Here is a 12,928-nt window from a genome sequence, read left to right as displayed (position 1 = left end):
CTCTATGACTAATGAAATGTTGCTCCTTTGCTTCCTTAATTTTCCCATACTTGCTTCTTCCACTTGTGTAAAACAAGTTTTTTTAAGGGCTCACAATATCACTGTTAAAAATGTACTTGGAATAAAAAGATCAACACTTGGATGGGGTGCAGCATGTGTTCCTGTATTTGAGGTGCTTAACTGGCCTGCTTTGCTGTTTTTTGGTTTTATTTTTATTTTGATTAGTTTGCTTTGTTACAAAGAGTTAGTTGTCAACACAAATTAGACCCCCCCCCCAACCCTAACGTCTATGTTCTTGTTTTGAAATTGCTGTTCCCTTCTAACCAAACTTCACCCGGATAAAAGGAGCTCCTTTTAACGTATTAGAACCTTTATTCATCATTTCTAGTTCCAGATCTATCAATCAGATTTGAAGAACACTAACACTACAGAGCAAAGCATGTCCTAGTCTTTATAGGGTATGTCCCAGTCTAAATATTTTGAAGATCTGCACCTGGACTTGCTATCTGAGGGCTGCTATCTTCATGGGAGCATCTGCACTTTAAAAATAAGATCATTTATGGTCCTGTGTCTGGTTGAACAAACTGTAGTTTTTGCAGTCTACAAATATTGGCTGGAGGGTTCTCAGCATTTTGTTTCTCTACCTTTTTACCCCTTTCAAAAAAATTGTGAATCTCCACGAGGTAATTTTGCAATTACATAATTTAAATGATTCTCTTTCCTTTTTTCTTTTCTTTTTTTTTTTTTAAATCGAGGTTTCAAGCCAGTTCTCAAGCTGAGAAATGGAAGCTATTTCCCAGGAGTGAGAGAACCACTGTAATGTATGCCATGCACCCAACAATGAGGTGGTCTCTAATTTGTACCTTTAAAAAAAATTCCTCTTGCAGAAGAGCAAATGGCTTCAGGGTTAAGTTAATCCACTTTTCTAAAATTACCAACTAGATCAACCTACCTGGCTTGGTGGAGACACACGGATCTTTTGTTATTATGGTAATATGAGTGAGGGAGATAATTGTGAGGAGAGAGGGACTGATAAAGGAAAGGTATGAGTGTGGCAGAAACAAACCTGACCCACTTCATGAACTGAATGCTGATCAGCCAGTTCTGACGTCAATGCATATTTTACTGTCCACCAGCAAGACGAGCCGGCAATGCGCCCTGCTTCAAAATAGCAGCCGCTCCTACCTGCTCTGGTTCGAACACAATAGGGCTGCAGTCGAGCTGGTGTGAGTCCTGTAAATGCCACCTATAACATCTCCGCATCCGAGCTGCGCTGGGCTGGAAGCACACACAAACCTTCCGGCGATATCACGCCTAGTTCACAGCTGTGCTTCTTGTTCACAGGCTTCTTGAGAAACAAAGATTTCCTTTGGTGAAGCCCGATCTGAACTCCGCAGATCCATCAGAAACCAACTACTATAACAAACAAAACAAAATACAGCTCATTTTCTCAGGCAACAGCTTCTGAAAAGAGCCACCGGGATTTGTCTTGTTAATGCTAAAAATAATGCAGCATAAAATCTGAAGGAGTCTGCAGATCAAAATAGTCTTTAGCCCCAACCTCCTCAGACAGAAAACGTATGTAGTCACCATGAGATGTTGTGTTTAGGATACAATTTGTGGGTGGACGCATGTGCTTTCAAAACAATTTCTGGAGGATAACAGCCTACTAAAATTGCCTTGGGAACTCTGTTCTGCTTAAAAATTACACTTTAATTGCTTTAAAGATAGACCCCCCCCGTTACAAAAAAAATACCCTGGATCAACTCTCACCCTGCTCTGCCTAAGTAGCAAAGGTGATAATCTCACAAGTCCTTCAGCACGCGCTCTCAGGAACAATTCCTTTGGATCCAAGTTTGTTCACTAGTGAGCTGAAATGCATAAGGCAATTTTATGCATATTCCTGCACTTGACTGAGAACCAGTCTGCTACTAAAGTAGTAAAAGCTTCGATTTTATGCATATTTCTGCACTTGACTGAGAAGCAGTCTGCTTCTAAAAAAGTAAAAGCTTCAGAATAAAAGCCCTCGGAGACAGAAGCAGGCTCACCAGCCAGCAACATTAGGAAGCTGGGCGTGATGCACGGTGGGGGTACCTGCTTCGCTGCCTCCTCCGCGGCAGAACGGAAAGCCTGTTCGGATTTGACAGGCGGCTGAAGCGATCAGCAGAGGGAAGGCCTGACACTGACTTTTCAGTTTGGATCTCACCTGGATTCTGTTTTGCACCAACACTGCAGAACTTCCCTGCACGCTCGTTAATCGCTGTTTATAAAGAAACATATGTTTATGAAGGAGCAGATCTAATAACTGGAGGTGGGAGCCTGGCTACCTTTGCTCGTCCACAACTTGGTGAATGAACACCACTGCCGGCTGCATCCATCAGAAGCCAGGTCAACTACCAGGAAAGGAAGATGGGGACAAGGACCTTTGTGCTACCAGATAACCAGACAGCGATAGGTAAAGCATCAGATAAACCCTACCACCCATGGCTGCAGAAAGTGAAACAGCTGCTTGGGCACCAATCACTGCACTGTTTCTGGAAGCTGTGACTGTCATTTGATGAGTTATCACCCAAGCTGGACAAAGGGACCCTCCTGGGTCTGACCGAGCTGCAAGCAAGAATCATAGCCTATGCGTTCGCGTGGAGAACGGAGCTCGTAGCCAGCATGGCTACTTATACAGAGGCCAGCACAGCAACTAATGTTTGCACAGAACAGTAATATCGCTACAGAAGTGGAGAGATAATGAAATTAGCTCGAACTTTACCACTTAGCCTTGCTTTTGATTTATTTCTGAATCCTGGAGAACGTGCGCTTTGAAATTCCCTGCGACAGAACAGCTCGTGTTACTAACCTTTCTTTGGCTAACAGGTCTCCCGGGACGCCTTTGAAACAGTACTTTTGTGAACCTTTGTTGTGTTTGCACTGGAATGCACAGGGAAGCGGGGAACCGGGCTCCCTGCCGTGCTAGGGACATTCATGAAAGGGAGACCTTCTGTGAATGCAGCACAGCTTCAAGGCAGTCGAGGCCCCCCGAGAAGGGAATCTGAAAAAAAATCCCTGGCCGAACGTGGCAAGTGATAGTACAGAAAGCTGCCATGAAGAAAGGAAAATGAAGAGGGACAGAAAGAGATGGCAGGGTGGTGATGGATGGCTGAATGGGAGAGGGGGGGGAAGATCAAAGGACGAGCAGGCCGAGATCCTCCCATAACCCGGTTCAGTCACTGGTAAGAAGCAGGGCCTAGGTTTCTGCAGTTCCAAGTGGCAGGACCTGCCAACAGGCATGCTCCAAAATAACTTTTCCTCTAAAAGGAATCACAAGTCACAGTCACAAAACCTGAGCTTTTAGGTCTGCAAACAAAACCTTCCAAAACGTGACCCAACTGCGTAAACCCAATGGTCGTGACCTCCAGTTCAAAGTGTCAGAAACAACCCATCTCCCACCTCCGCTAGCAGGGATTCAGCTGGGTGAATGCTGGAGCAAAAAACGGAGAGAAAGAACAGCCTAAAATACCGAGCATCCGTTTGGGGGCTCATCACCGACCGCTCTCAGAGAATCTTGTCAGCTGCTCCATTAATTTTTATGGAGAAACGAGCCAAACTGATTCTCTACACAGTTAACTGTTTCACGCTGGACAATTAATTGCGACATCCAGCTAACGGGCCTCTCTCATAACCCCAAACTGCTTGCCTCACTTTCCAGTTGATCAAAAGTCCATATTGTGCCCCGGATCAAAACTGCACCTTTCCCGCAGCATTACTGCAAAATCTTCCTTTGCCCCTGGACCGCTTCAAGAACTATATGTCCTCACTACAAAACCCCGCAATATACGGACACTTGAACATTTAGGAGCAGCATAAAATAAACAGCGCTTGATTTCAAAGCAAATGACACAAGGGCTAATGTGAGGGCTCTGCTATTAGTTTTTATATCACGTTAAATTTGTATAATTTATCTGCAGCTGCTGCAGACTTTCCAGGCGGATGCACTATAATGCTGCAGAAGCCAGGGGTCTTGCCCTGAGGCGTACTGGATAAGATGATTCATTGTCACTTTGCTCCCAGGGTTCACAGCATTTGTTCTTCACACCATTTCTTGTACCAAAAATGTCACCCACTACGTCCACTAGTTTGATGTCCTTCCAGCATGGAACAGGCTCTGTAACCACCATCTACCTGAAATTAAAACACGCCGCTTTCCCTTCCTTTCTGTTTGCCTGTTACCCAACTGCTCTGCATATTTTCAGTCTACAAAGGAAAAAAAAACCCCAGGAACGTTTCAATGAAAAGCAAGCAGAGATCACAATGAAGGAACGAAAGATCCAGGAGCTGGAGAAGTGATCCATACAGAAGGTGAGATGACAAGCCTTGCTGAAAATTCCCCGGCTCGGATCCAGCAGCCTATACCATAAGAAACCTCAGACAAGAGCACTCAACCAGGGGCTGTGGCACCCGGCCATGCCTTGAGATCCTCTCAAGGGTGACAGGGGTGCAATACAATGTTAGGTGTGCAAACATGGTGCACAAGATAAATCCAGAGATTTCAAACAGGAATCTATAGCATCAAAATGTTCTGACCTGTTGTGGTTCCCGAGTTCTTTGCAACATAAGAATTGCTCTATTATTTTTCCGCAGTCAAAAAATGAGCAAAAACTCAGAGCTGGCATTTTCTGAGGGGTGCCTTGAATCTAACAAACCTGCGAACCATTGCTCTGAAGGATCTTTCCCCCTGTCTCCTGTTCTGAATAGAGTTCTTTATGCAGTGCTCCCTCCTTAAAAAAGTGCAATGCATTAGAAAAGGAGCTGGTTCCTTTTTCCATTTTTGGGATAAAGGAGGCTTGAGAGATTTTAGGGGATTTTCCTGGCTGTGTTTTTACCCTTGAAATAGCAGGGATGTCAAGTCTGGTCTTTGCTGCAGGATCTTACTGGGAGTGTCAACGCCTGAATTAAAGGAGGAGGGGCTGGAATCTTTAATAAAGGGGCTCCTTCACCCAAAATGCTAATTAGCCCATCACTGAAGTTAAACAAGCAATTAAATCAAAAAAATAAAATGCAGTTGGGTTAAAAACCACTTTCCTTCCGCATTCTTCAGCTTTCAGGCTTTTATAGTGCTTGGGAAGTTAATAGTTCACTCTTTCATATGGAAACAAACAGAATACCACTGACCCTTTCTGTTTCCCATCAAGATGCCCTCTTTACATATCAAAGCAAAAGGAACCCACTTCCAATTCAAACCTGCTGTGGATCACCTGTAAAAACCCTTAGCTGCAGCTTCACCCTTCTCGAAAACACTGGAAGTCAAAATGCATTTTCATCTTACCTCTGGTATCACAGCAATGCCTTTCAGTTCATTGCCGGAAAGCCAGGTAGGAAGCCCAACAATAAAGGGATGCAATCATGATTTATACCAGAAGAGTTTATCTCGGTGGCGTTCTCTGCCATCTGAGAGTCTATTTGCACTTCCTTGTCAGAACCGGCACATGCACGTCATTGCAAACCGGCTCCTTCCCTGGTCCCATACTACTACCCATGACAAAAGTTCAATGGCTCTCCAAGTCTGGGTATCATCCAGCCATTCTCTATGCTACTGTCTCAGGCCTAAATCAGTATGGAAGGGTTCCTGGAATGGTAATGAGGTGACAAGCAGCAAAAATGATTTCACTGCAAACAACATCTGCTGCATCTAAATTTATCATTAAAATGAAATCAAGCATTCTAAAAGAAATCAATAAGTTCTCATCTTGAGCCTTTTTGATGTTGAAAGAAGTTATTTGATTAATTCGGCTTGAACCTGAACATCTGGCAGCATTACTGAAATGTCACGACACCACAAAAATGACAACTCGGCAAATTATTTCTGTTTACTTGGTAACAGGAAAGGAGCTAAACTTGGAATCATTTTTAGTTAAATGCTCATTGCCAACCCTGCACTGCAAACCGATTAACCATCCTGCTCGACTCTGACTTGCCATATCCGACTTTCAGTGGACTTTTTGAGCAGCAGCAATTGGCTTGCTGGAACAGACGAGGAATTGCCGCACGTACCAGGAAGATTAGACTGGGTATCAAGGGCATGCTGGGTACCTGCTATTTTGATGTTCATGTTGTTATCGAGCAGGAGATTCTCCGCCTTGAGGTCACGATGCACTATCTTCCGGCTATGACAATACTCCACCGCAGAGAGGATTTGCCAGAATTTGCGCCTGGCTTCCGATTCACTCAAACGGCCGTGGTTGGCAAGATAATCTGCGCAAAGAAAGCAGGAGTTAGTCAGGAAGACTCAGTTGTGTCTCTCAAACATATACTGCTGGGAAAGAAAAAAGAATTTTAGTCCTGATTCAATGATTGTTCATCCCAAGCCCCTCCTCGGGAGAGCAGGAGAGGAAGAAAAAGCCACCGTCCCGTATAGCCCAAACCTCTCCTCCATCCTTTGCTGCTGTAAGACTGTTTCACTGTTTGTTACAACAGAAAACCTCTCTAGAATGGGAGGACAGCTCCCAGTTTTGTGTCACCCTAGCCTTGCTTCAATGTTTAGTCACCTGAAGCAGTCATTTATACTTCCTCACAAGTCTCTCTTCTCCCAGGAGTCTTAACATATGGAGCCCTGCTAGGGAACAGAGACCAAATATCTGCAACGGAAGTGGCTTAAATCTGTTCTCTGTACCACTGAAATGAGGGGCAGTTTGCTCTTATAACTAATAATTGCATGAAAGTCATTCCAGTGCTAAAGATCGATAGAAAGTGAGGCCTATTTTGCTCCCTGAATGGACACCGCATAGGCAGTGGCAGTGAAAGCTCGCCATTACATGTCCCAAGCAGCAGTCAGCTTCCATTGCCAATTCAATCTTTTGCCTCTTTCTTCAAAGGAAAACAATAAAAGGGACCCTCATAAGGACTATTTTAGAATCGGGCCTGTTCCTCAAGCTTGGGATTCGAACAATTCATGTCAGAGATGCGGTAATGGGGCAGGTATTGTAGTTACAGGCAACTGTGAAACAAAGATGCATATGGGAATCTAAGAAGACCTGTAATAATCGGTTGTTAATGGTGAAATTAGAAGGGCTCAATGAACAAGAAATGCTACAGTGTTTGAGTTGGAAAAAACAAACAAACAAAAAAACAAACAAAAAAGGTGTTTTTTAGCAACACGACTAGAATCAGACCAAAAATAAATCTTTAGCGCTGATGAGCTCTGAGGCTGCCTGTCGCGAGCACCCCTGCTTCCTGACACAGGGCGATGCTTACTATGAGCTCTGAGGCGACATACAAGGTCTCACACCAGAACTGATTTCTCAAAAACGTTTTAAAAGCTTTCTGAGCCACCAAATACAGCGTGACTTCTCTCTAAATTTTCACAGATAATGCTCATCTCTTAGCTACTCAAAAAAATAAGTGATCTTCCATATGCCTGTATACTCCAAAAGGCAATTTTTACGTATTACACCAAAAAGGTCTACTTTGAGTGAACATTTTTATGGGCGATATAAAATATTCACTGTTTCCATCTCCTAACCCTGACCCCTTCATTATGATGCACAATCATCCCAGGGTTTATTAGCACCATACCGGGGTTATTAGCACTTGAGGTTATAGTAAGAGGAATGAAATCCAAATGGCACGGAGGGAAGCAAGTAGCTCAATAGGACGTCCATTGCTTTGCTGTCACAGTGAAGCATTTGCTTATTGCAACACATTTCGAAGCTTAGCTGTTTGTCTAAATGCAGTTTCTTCAGAGAGAGGAAGGGGGAGAAAAGGATATTAACTTTATCTGGACTGTGGTTCACTGCCTGGCTGTCACATTTCCAGAGTAATTCATTTTGCCCGTAGCGGCACCTCAAAGGTTTTCCATTCCCTGGAGAGACTTTCTGAATATAGCACAAAACCAGAGGCACTGGGGATTAACACTGGGATCCGCAGCGAGTGCTCGTTCCACTTTCATTCCAGACAGCTGCCATCATGACTCGTACCCAAGCAGGCTGCTAACGGTTGGCATAATACCTGGTATAATGTTAATACGCTTCAAGTAAAACTCGCTGCTTCGTCTTTGCCAGCATCACACCAGATTGCGACTTCAGCAACATGTCAGACACACGCTTACTCTCATGCTCAGACCTGCTGCAGAGCAACTTTAAAATAAGACATCTAACTTTCTCAGACTATTGTGTTCTTGTCTTCTCTGACTAATTCCCAGGGAGACATTTAAAGTGCCAACATGTCATTCAGGGAACACACATATTAACACATTAGCTCAGAAATTTTATTTCCAAAGCCTCTGGAAACGCAGGCGACATGAGGAGCACCACTCCACGTGCAGCCCATTAGCCTGCAGGGCCAGACAAAGCTTGAGCAAGACCATCGTTTGCTTCCTCCTTCTTAAAGGACTGACTGATGCCAACTACAAGGAAAAAAGACCCCCAAACGGGCAGAAAGACCGAACCCCCTTCTGCCAACCCCCAGCCAAGATAATCATTCAGGACACGGTGTGAGATCCCAGCTCACCTTGCTACCATGGGAAAAATGAGGCAATTCAGACTCCTCCTCCTATTTGTACCTGTGGAACAGCCCATGAAGACAAGGAGCAAGTCTTACCAGCGAGCGCTGCTTTGATGTTTGCAACTTGGAGTCTACAGAAGCCAGGCAAAGGAACAACACAGGAATTGCGTCCTCGGTGAGCTCCCAGGATGCAAACCACTCCAAAGGAAGCAGCAAGAGAGCAGCAACTCCCTTACTGGCTAGAAGGGCAGGGAGGTACATGCCACAGCATGGCTTTAAGTTCCCAATTGGTGACAGACAGCTGTCAGTCCCGCTCCTGCAAACTGCTGACAGCTCTTTACAGCTTTGTGGTGTTGGTTAGTCAGCTCCAATAATAGCAGTCCAGCCATGGCAGCCTGGATCCGAATGTGTGGGTGCAAAATCCTGCTCTAGAGAGCATTACCAGGAGCTCAGTGGCTAGTCTAGAGCTAGTCCCAAAAGGACTAGCTTAAGCAGGGAGTGACTATGGTGTAAAGAATGACTATATCCACAATGATTAATGATTCCCGTGGGCTTAGAAGAAACTTGACTGTTCTCTGCTCGGATAAATTAGAGCTCACATGATGAAAAGCCCTAGCTTGTATTCTCAACCCATGCTAGGTTTCTGTATTAACCTGCAACCCCTTCCATCATTTCCACTGAAAACTTTGCTCCTCATCAGGAGGTAATAACTGACGCCTTGCTAGCTGCTACACAACGTATACAATTTCCCAAATGTTGAGGATGATGGAGACAGTCTGCTGGCATTTGGCTACGGTTCCTGTGTTATGGCTGGAGGGGAAATTTAGCAGCAAAGAAAACCTTTTACATCCTCCTGGTTGCATGAGGGAGCTTAATAGACAGAGAGAACAAACACTGCCAAACATTATCCTCTGGCAGTATTTCAGAAAAAAAAGAATTTGTAAAAAGGACAAATCTAATTTACAAGCCATCAATAACAGTTTAGCTGCTTGTTTACGGTGTGACATGGATCAGAGGATCATAGCTGGCAAAGGACCATCAAGAACTGGAGACACAGTCAAGGCCAAACTCTGTTCTCAATTACTTCACTCATAAAACCACAAACATTTCCCTGAATTTAGTGGAATTATTCTGGCTGTATGTCTGTGTAAGGGGTGTTGAATTTGGCCCTCAGTAAGTCAAGGGAGACTTCACCATGAAAGCTGAAAGGAAGGAAACAGCCCAAGGACAAAATATGAAGACCTGGAAGAAACCACCTGGGGCTGTAATTTAGAGAATGGCAAGCAGCCCTAATGAAGGAGTTGTCAAACTGGGAGCAGACCAACCAGCCAGGCACCAAGGTGAGGCGGAGACATTTGCAGCACCTGTGAGAGCATGGCCACCAGTTCCATGGAAAGTATGCATGACCTTGATTAGTTCTGGATACAAAACCCAATGGAAAGCTTTAAGGGACACAGGAAACATGCAAAATACATAGAGAACCAAAATCGGATCATTAATGTCCACGAGACATTTATCACCACAGTGCAGCTGAAAATTTCATGAAGAGAACCTCCTGGGTACAATTTTCTATTCGTTTATCTTGCCCTGCAGATTAATGGTATGCCTTTCCTTAATATCTTCAACATTACCCTTAAAAGTTGTCTTATTCACCAATACAAATGGGTAATGTTAGAGTGATGTTAGACTCAAGGAAGAGTGCGCTGCATTCAAAAGGTTGTCTAACTTTATTGCAATCATGCAGTTGGTCCAATTAAAAAAAACCCTTCTCTCTTATACAAATTGGGGAAAAAAATTAAGCAACTGTCTGAAATCTCACTTCCCCCTTGCGAGCCCCCCTGCCCCAGTTTCACCCACTCAAGTAACTTGCCAACTTTTTCTTAAAACAAAGGTTCCTACAGGTAATTTGTACCTACACCTCAGTTCAATATGCAGAGGTAGAAAAAAACAAGGTTCAGACAGAAGGGATGATGGAGCCCAGCCCCAAGAAATGCAAGCATGGGTCACTACTATGAACAAGAGATGCCAAAAACACCGCATCAATACGAGGTTGGATTTAAAACTGGGGAGAAATAATGGGCAGCTCAGGAGAGCTCCTCAGCCTTCAAGGCACAGCGCTATGGGCTAGCACAAAGCTGGCCCCAAGGCACATCCGTGGTGCCTGGGAAGAGTGTAAGCAAGCATGTTCCAAGGAAACAAATGAGAACGGCCCCGGCTCCAGCGGCCAGGAAACTCAATTCACTTGCTGCTCTTGTTTTGGACCGAGACGTTCCCTTGATTCATGAAACGCGAGCTTCTAAGCCTACCCAGAAGTAACCCAGCTAGAGCACCCAGCTCCCACCAAACCGCTCCTGTGGTCCGGAATGGCAGTAAGGTGGCTCCTAAACTCTGCTAAAGTCCCCACGGGATCTTGATCCACACTAACAGCTTTAAGCTCGGCACAAATTGCAACTGCCATGGCCATAATATCTCCGAATTGAAAGTTAGGTAAATGTCCTAACCCTCTGGCTATAGAACAGGCAGTACTTTCCAACCTCTTCTGCTGAAAGTTGCATTGTGTGCCACAAAGACGCAAGCGAAGTGGGAAGCACAGGGCTCAGGGCATTCTCCTGGTTTGGAGGGTGGTGGGAAGACCCGGGCTCTGGTTCTTGCTCAGGACCTGAGGGAAAGCACTTCTCAGCTGTTCCCAAAAGCTGCAATGAAGAATGGAATCAGAGGTGGGAGGGCGGCTTCTCCAACTGGCATAAATACATGCGAGCGTGCTGATCTGCTAATGCTCAAGCTTTGACATTTTATTTTCATGCGAAGCACCTTAATCATTTCAAATTGTGTGTTTGACAAAAATGAGAGAAAGCTGTTGCCTGCCATATGCATTAGCAATTTCAAGGGACTGTCAGCGATTTCCCTCTGTTTGCATCTGTTCTGCTGTGCGTCGGTACTTTGAGCTGCTTTGATTTCTTTAAGCAGGTCAAAACTTTTTAAGGCTGGGAGACCAAAAAAGGAAAAAACAAAACCTGTTTCATACTGTGAAACAAAGTTAACAACTGAGTGGTTAGAAAGACCATTTAATAAGTTTTTGAGAAAGACAGCAAAATGCATATACAACGATAAAGGAACTGTTAATACCACTATTTAAAAAGAGAAAAGTCCATTTAACTCGTAGCGCACATGTGTTGCTTTCCAGTTTTGGTTTGTTTTGTTAAGTGCTTTGCAAATGTTAGTTTGGGGACTGTGATGAGATCTGTTTAGTTATCCCACTGCTCATTACAATTTCTGCTCTCTCTACAAAGCTTGCTTTCTTGTTTCAACAAGTATCCTTAGGCCCATCATATTCTAGTTTCTGCCTAGCCATAGGTCCAGGACCGCATTAGCGCACAACCAACACCAGAAGCCCTGCTGCCTGGACTTGCCCTTCTACACGTCACTGCTTCAGTGCAAGCCTCTTTTCCCTAAGCGAGATAAAGACTTCCAAGGAAAACTCACAACCCAGCAGCAGGGTTCACCTTGAGCACGGTACAGTACAGCCTGGGGCTGCTGACTGACAGCTCAGCTTGATCACAAGCTTGCGTCAAGCTGAAGGAGCCCGGCAGCAGCAGGGGAGAACGACTACTTTTCAGCAGGCTCAGAAAACGGATTTCATGGTTTTCTCGTTTACCAAAGTGCAGTGAAAGATGACTTACGGAATAACCCAAAATGAAAATAAATAAATAATCATACCCCCCCGCCCCCGCCCGCACCTCATTTACAATGGTCTTTAGCTAAAGGTCAAGGATAGCTGTTAGGAAACCCTGGGAAATGGGCATTGTCTCCACATTTGGGATCTGCATGTGAGAAGTGGGTGAGAATGAAGACTGCCTGGAGGCTGCAGTTAAAGCAAGATGAAATTCCTTCTCGGGTGCTACTGACTTCCGTCCCCACGTTTTCACGTGAGGTTTTTCAAACCATTTAGCATTTCTGTAGCTTTCATTCTTTAAAGGATGTTGCAGCTCTTCAAAAGGAGACTGGACACGCACCTTGCTAGGGTTATTTGACCACAGCAGTCTTTCCTGCCCAGAGCAGGGGGGCCGGACCCGATGATCTCACGAGATCCCTTCCAGCCCTAAACTTCTGTGAATCTGCAGCATCGGCAGAGGAAACCCTTCAGCCCTTATAAACAGGAGTCCCACATCACCCCCCGCCTCCAATTAAGCTGCATACGCCATAAGCACCAAACTTCTCTCACTTGCAGAAAATGGGGTAAAAAGCAATAGGAGCCACTCCCAACCTTCCCACCTAGGCCACCCAGCTCCATCTACTGCACTGGGGAATCTCTTCCCCTTCTCTACTGGACACTGCCACCAACGGGTGGTACAGCCCCCCGAAGCCCAGGGATAATACATCCACACATTAAAAAGGTTGCAGTTCTGAGTCTCCTACTAGCAGAGCAGAGTTTCAAATT

The 12,928-nt window shown here is 44.8% G+C and overlaps 1 protein-coding gene across 2 annotated transcripts in view; it reads right to left on the bottom strand.

The window, feature by feature from the left end:
- SIK2 (salt inducible kinase 2) overlaps positions 1-12,928 on the bottom strand; it is a 94,414-nt gene that overhangs the window by 38,986 nt on the left and 42,500 nt on the right. For both annotated transcript variants that reach the window (XM_090027149.1, XM_090027150.1), the window contains one exon: positions 6,082-6,243. In XM_090027149.1, the coding sequence (XP_089883275.1) occupies positions 6,082-6,243 (162 nt within the window). The remainder of the gene's footprint in view (positions 1-6,081; positions 6,244-12,928) is intronic.

This window comes from Crocodylus siamensis, chromosome 14 (genome assembly GCF_052110815.1).
Source record: "Crocodylus siamensis isolate JL-2025a chromosome 14, ASM5211081v1, whole genome shotgun sequence".
Classification (NCBI taxonomy): domain Eukaryota; kingdom Metazoa; phylum Chordata; order Crocodylia; family Crocodylidae; genus Crocodylus; species Crocodylus siamensis.
Note: the sequence above shows the minus strand (reverse complement) of the source record. Positions and strands in the feature narration are given on the sequence as shown.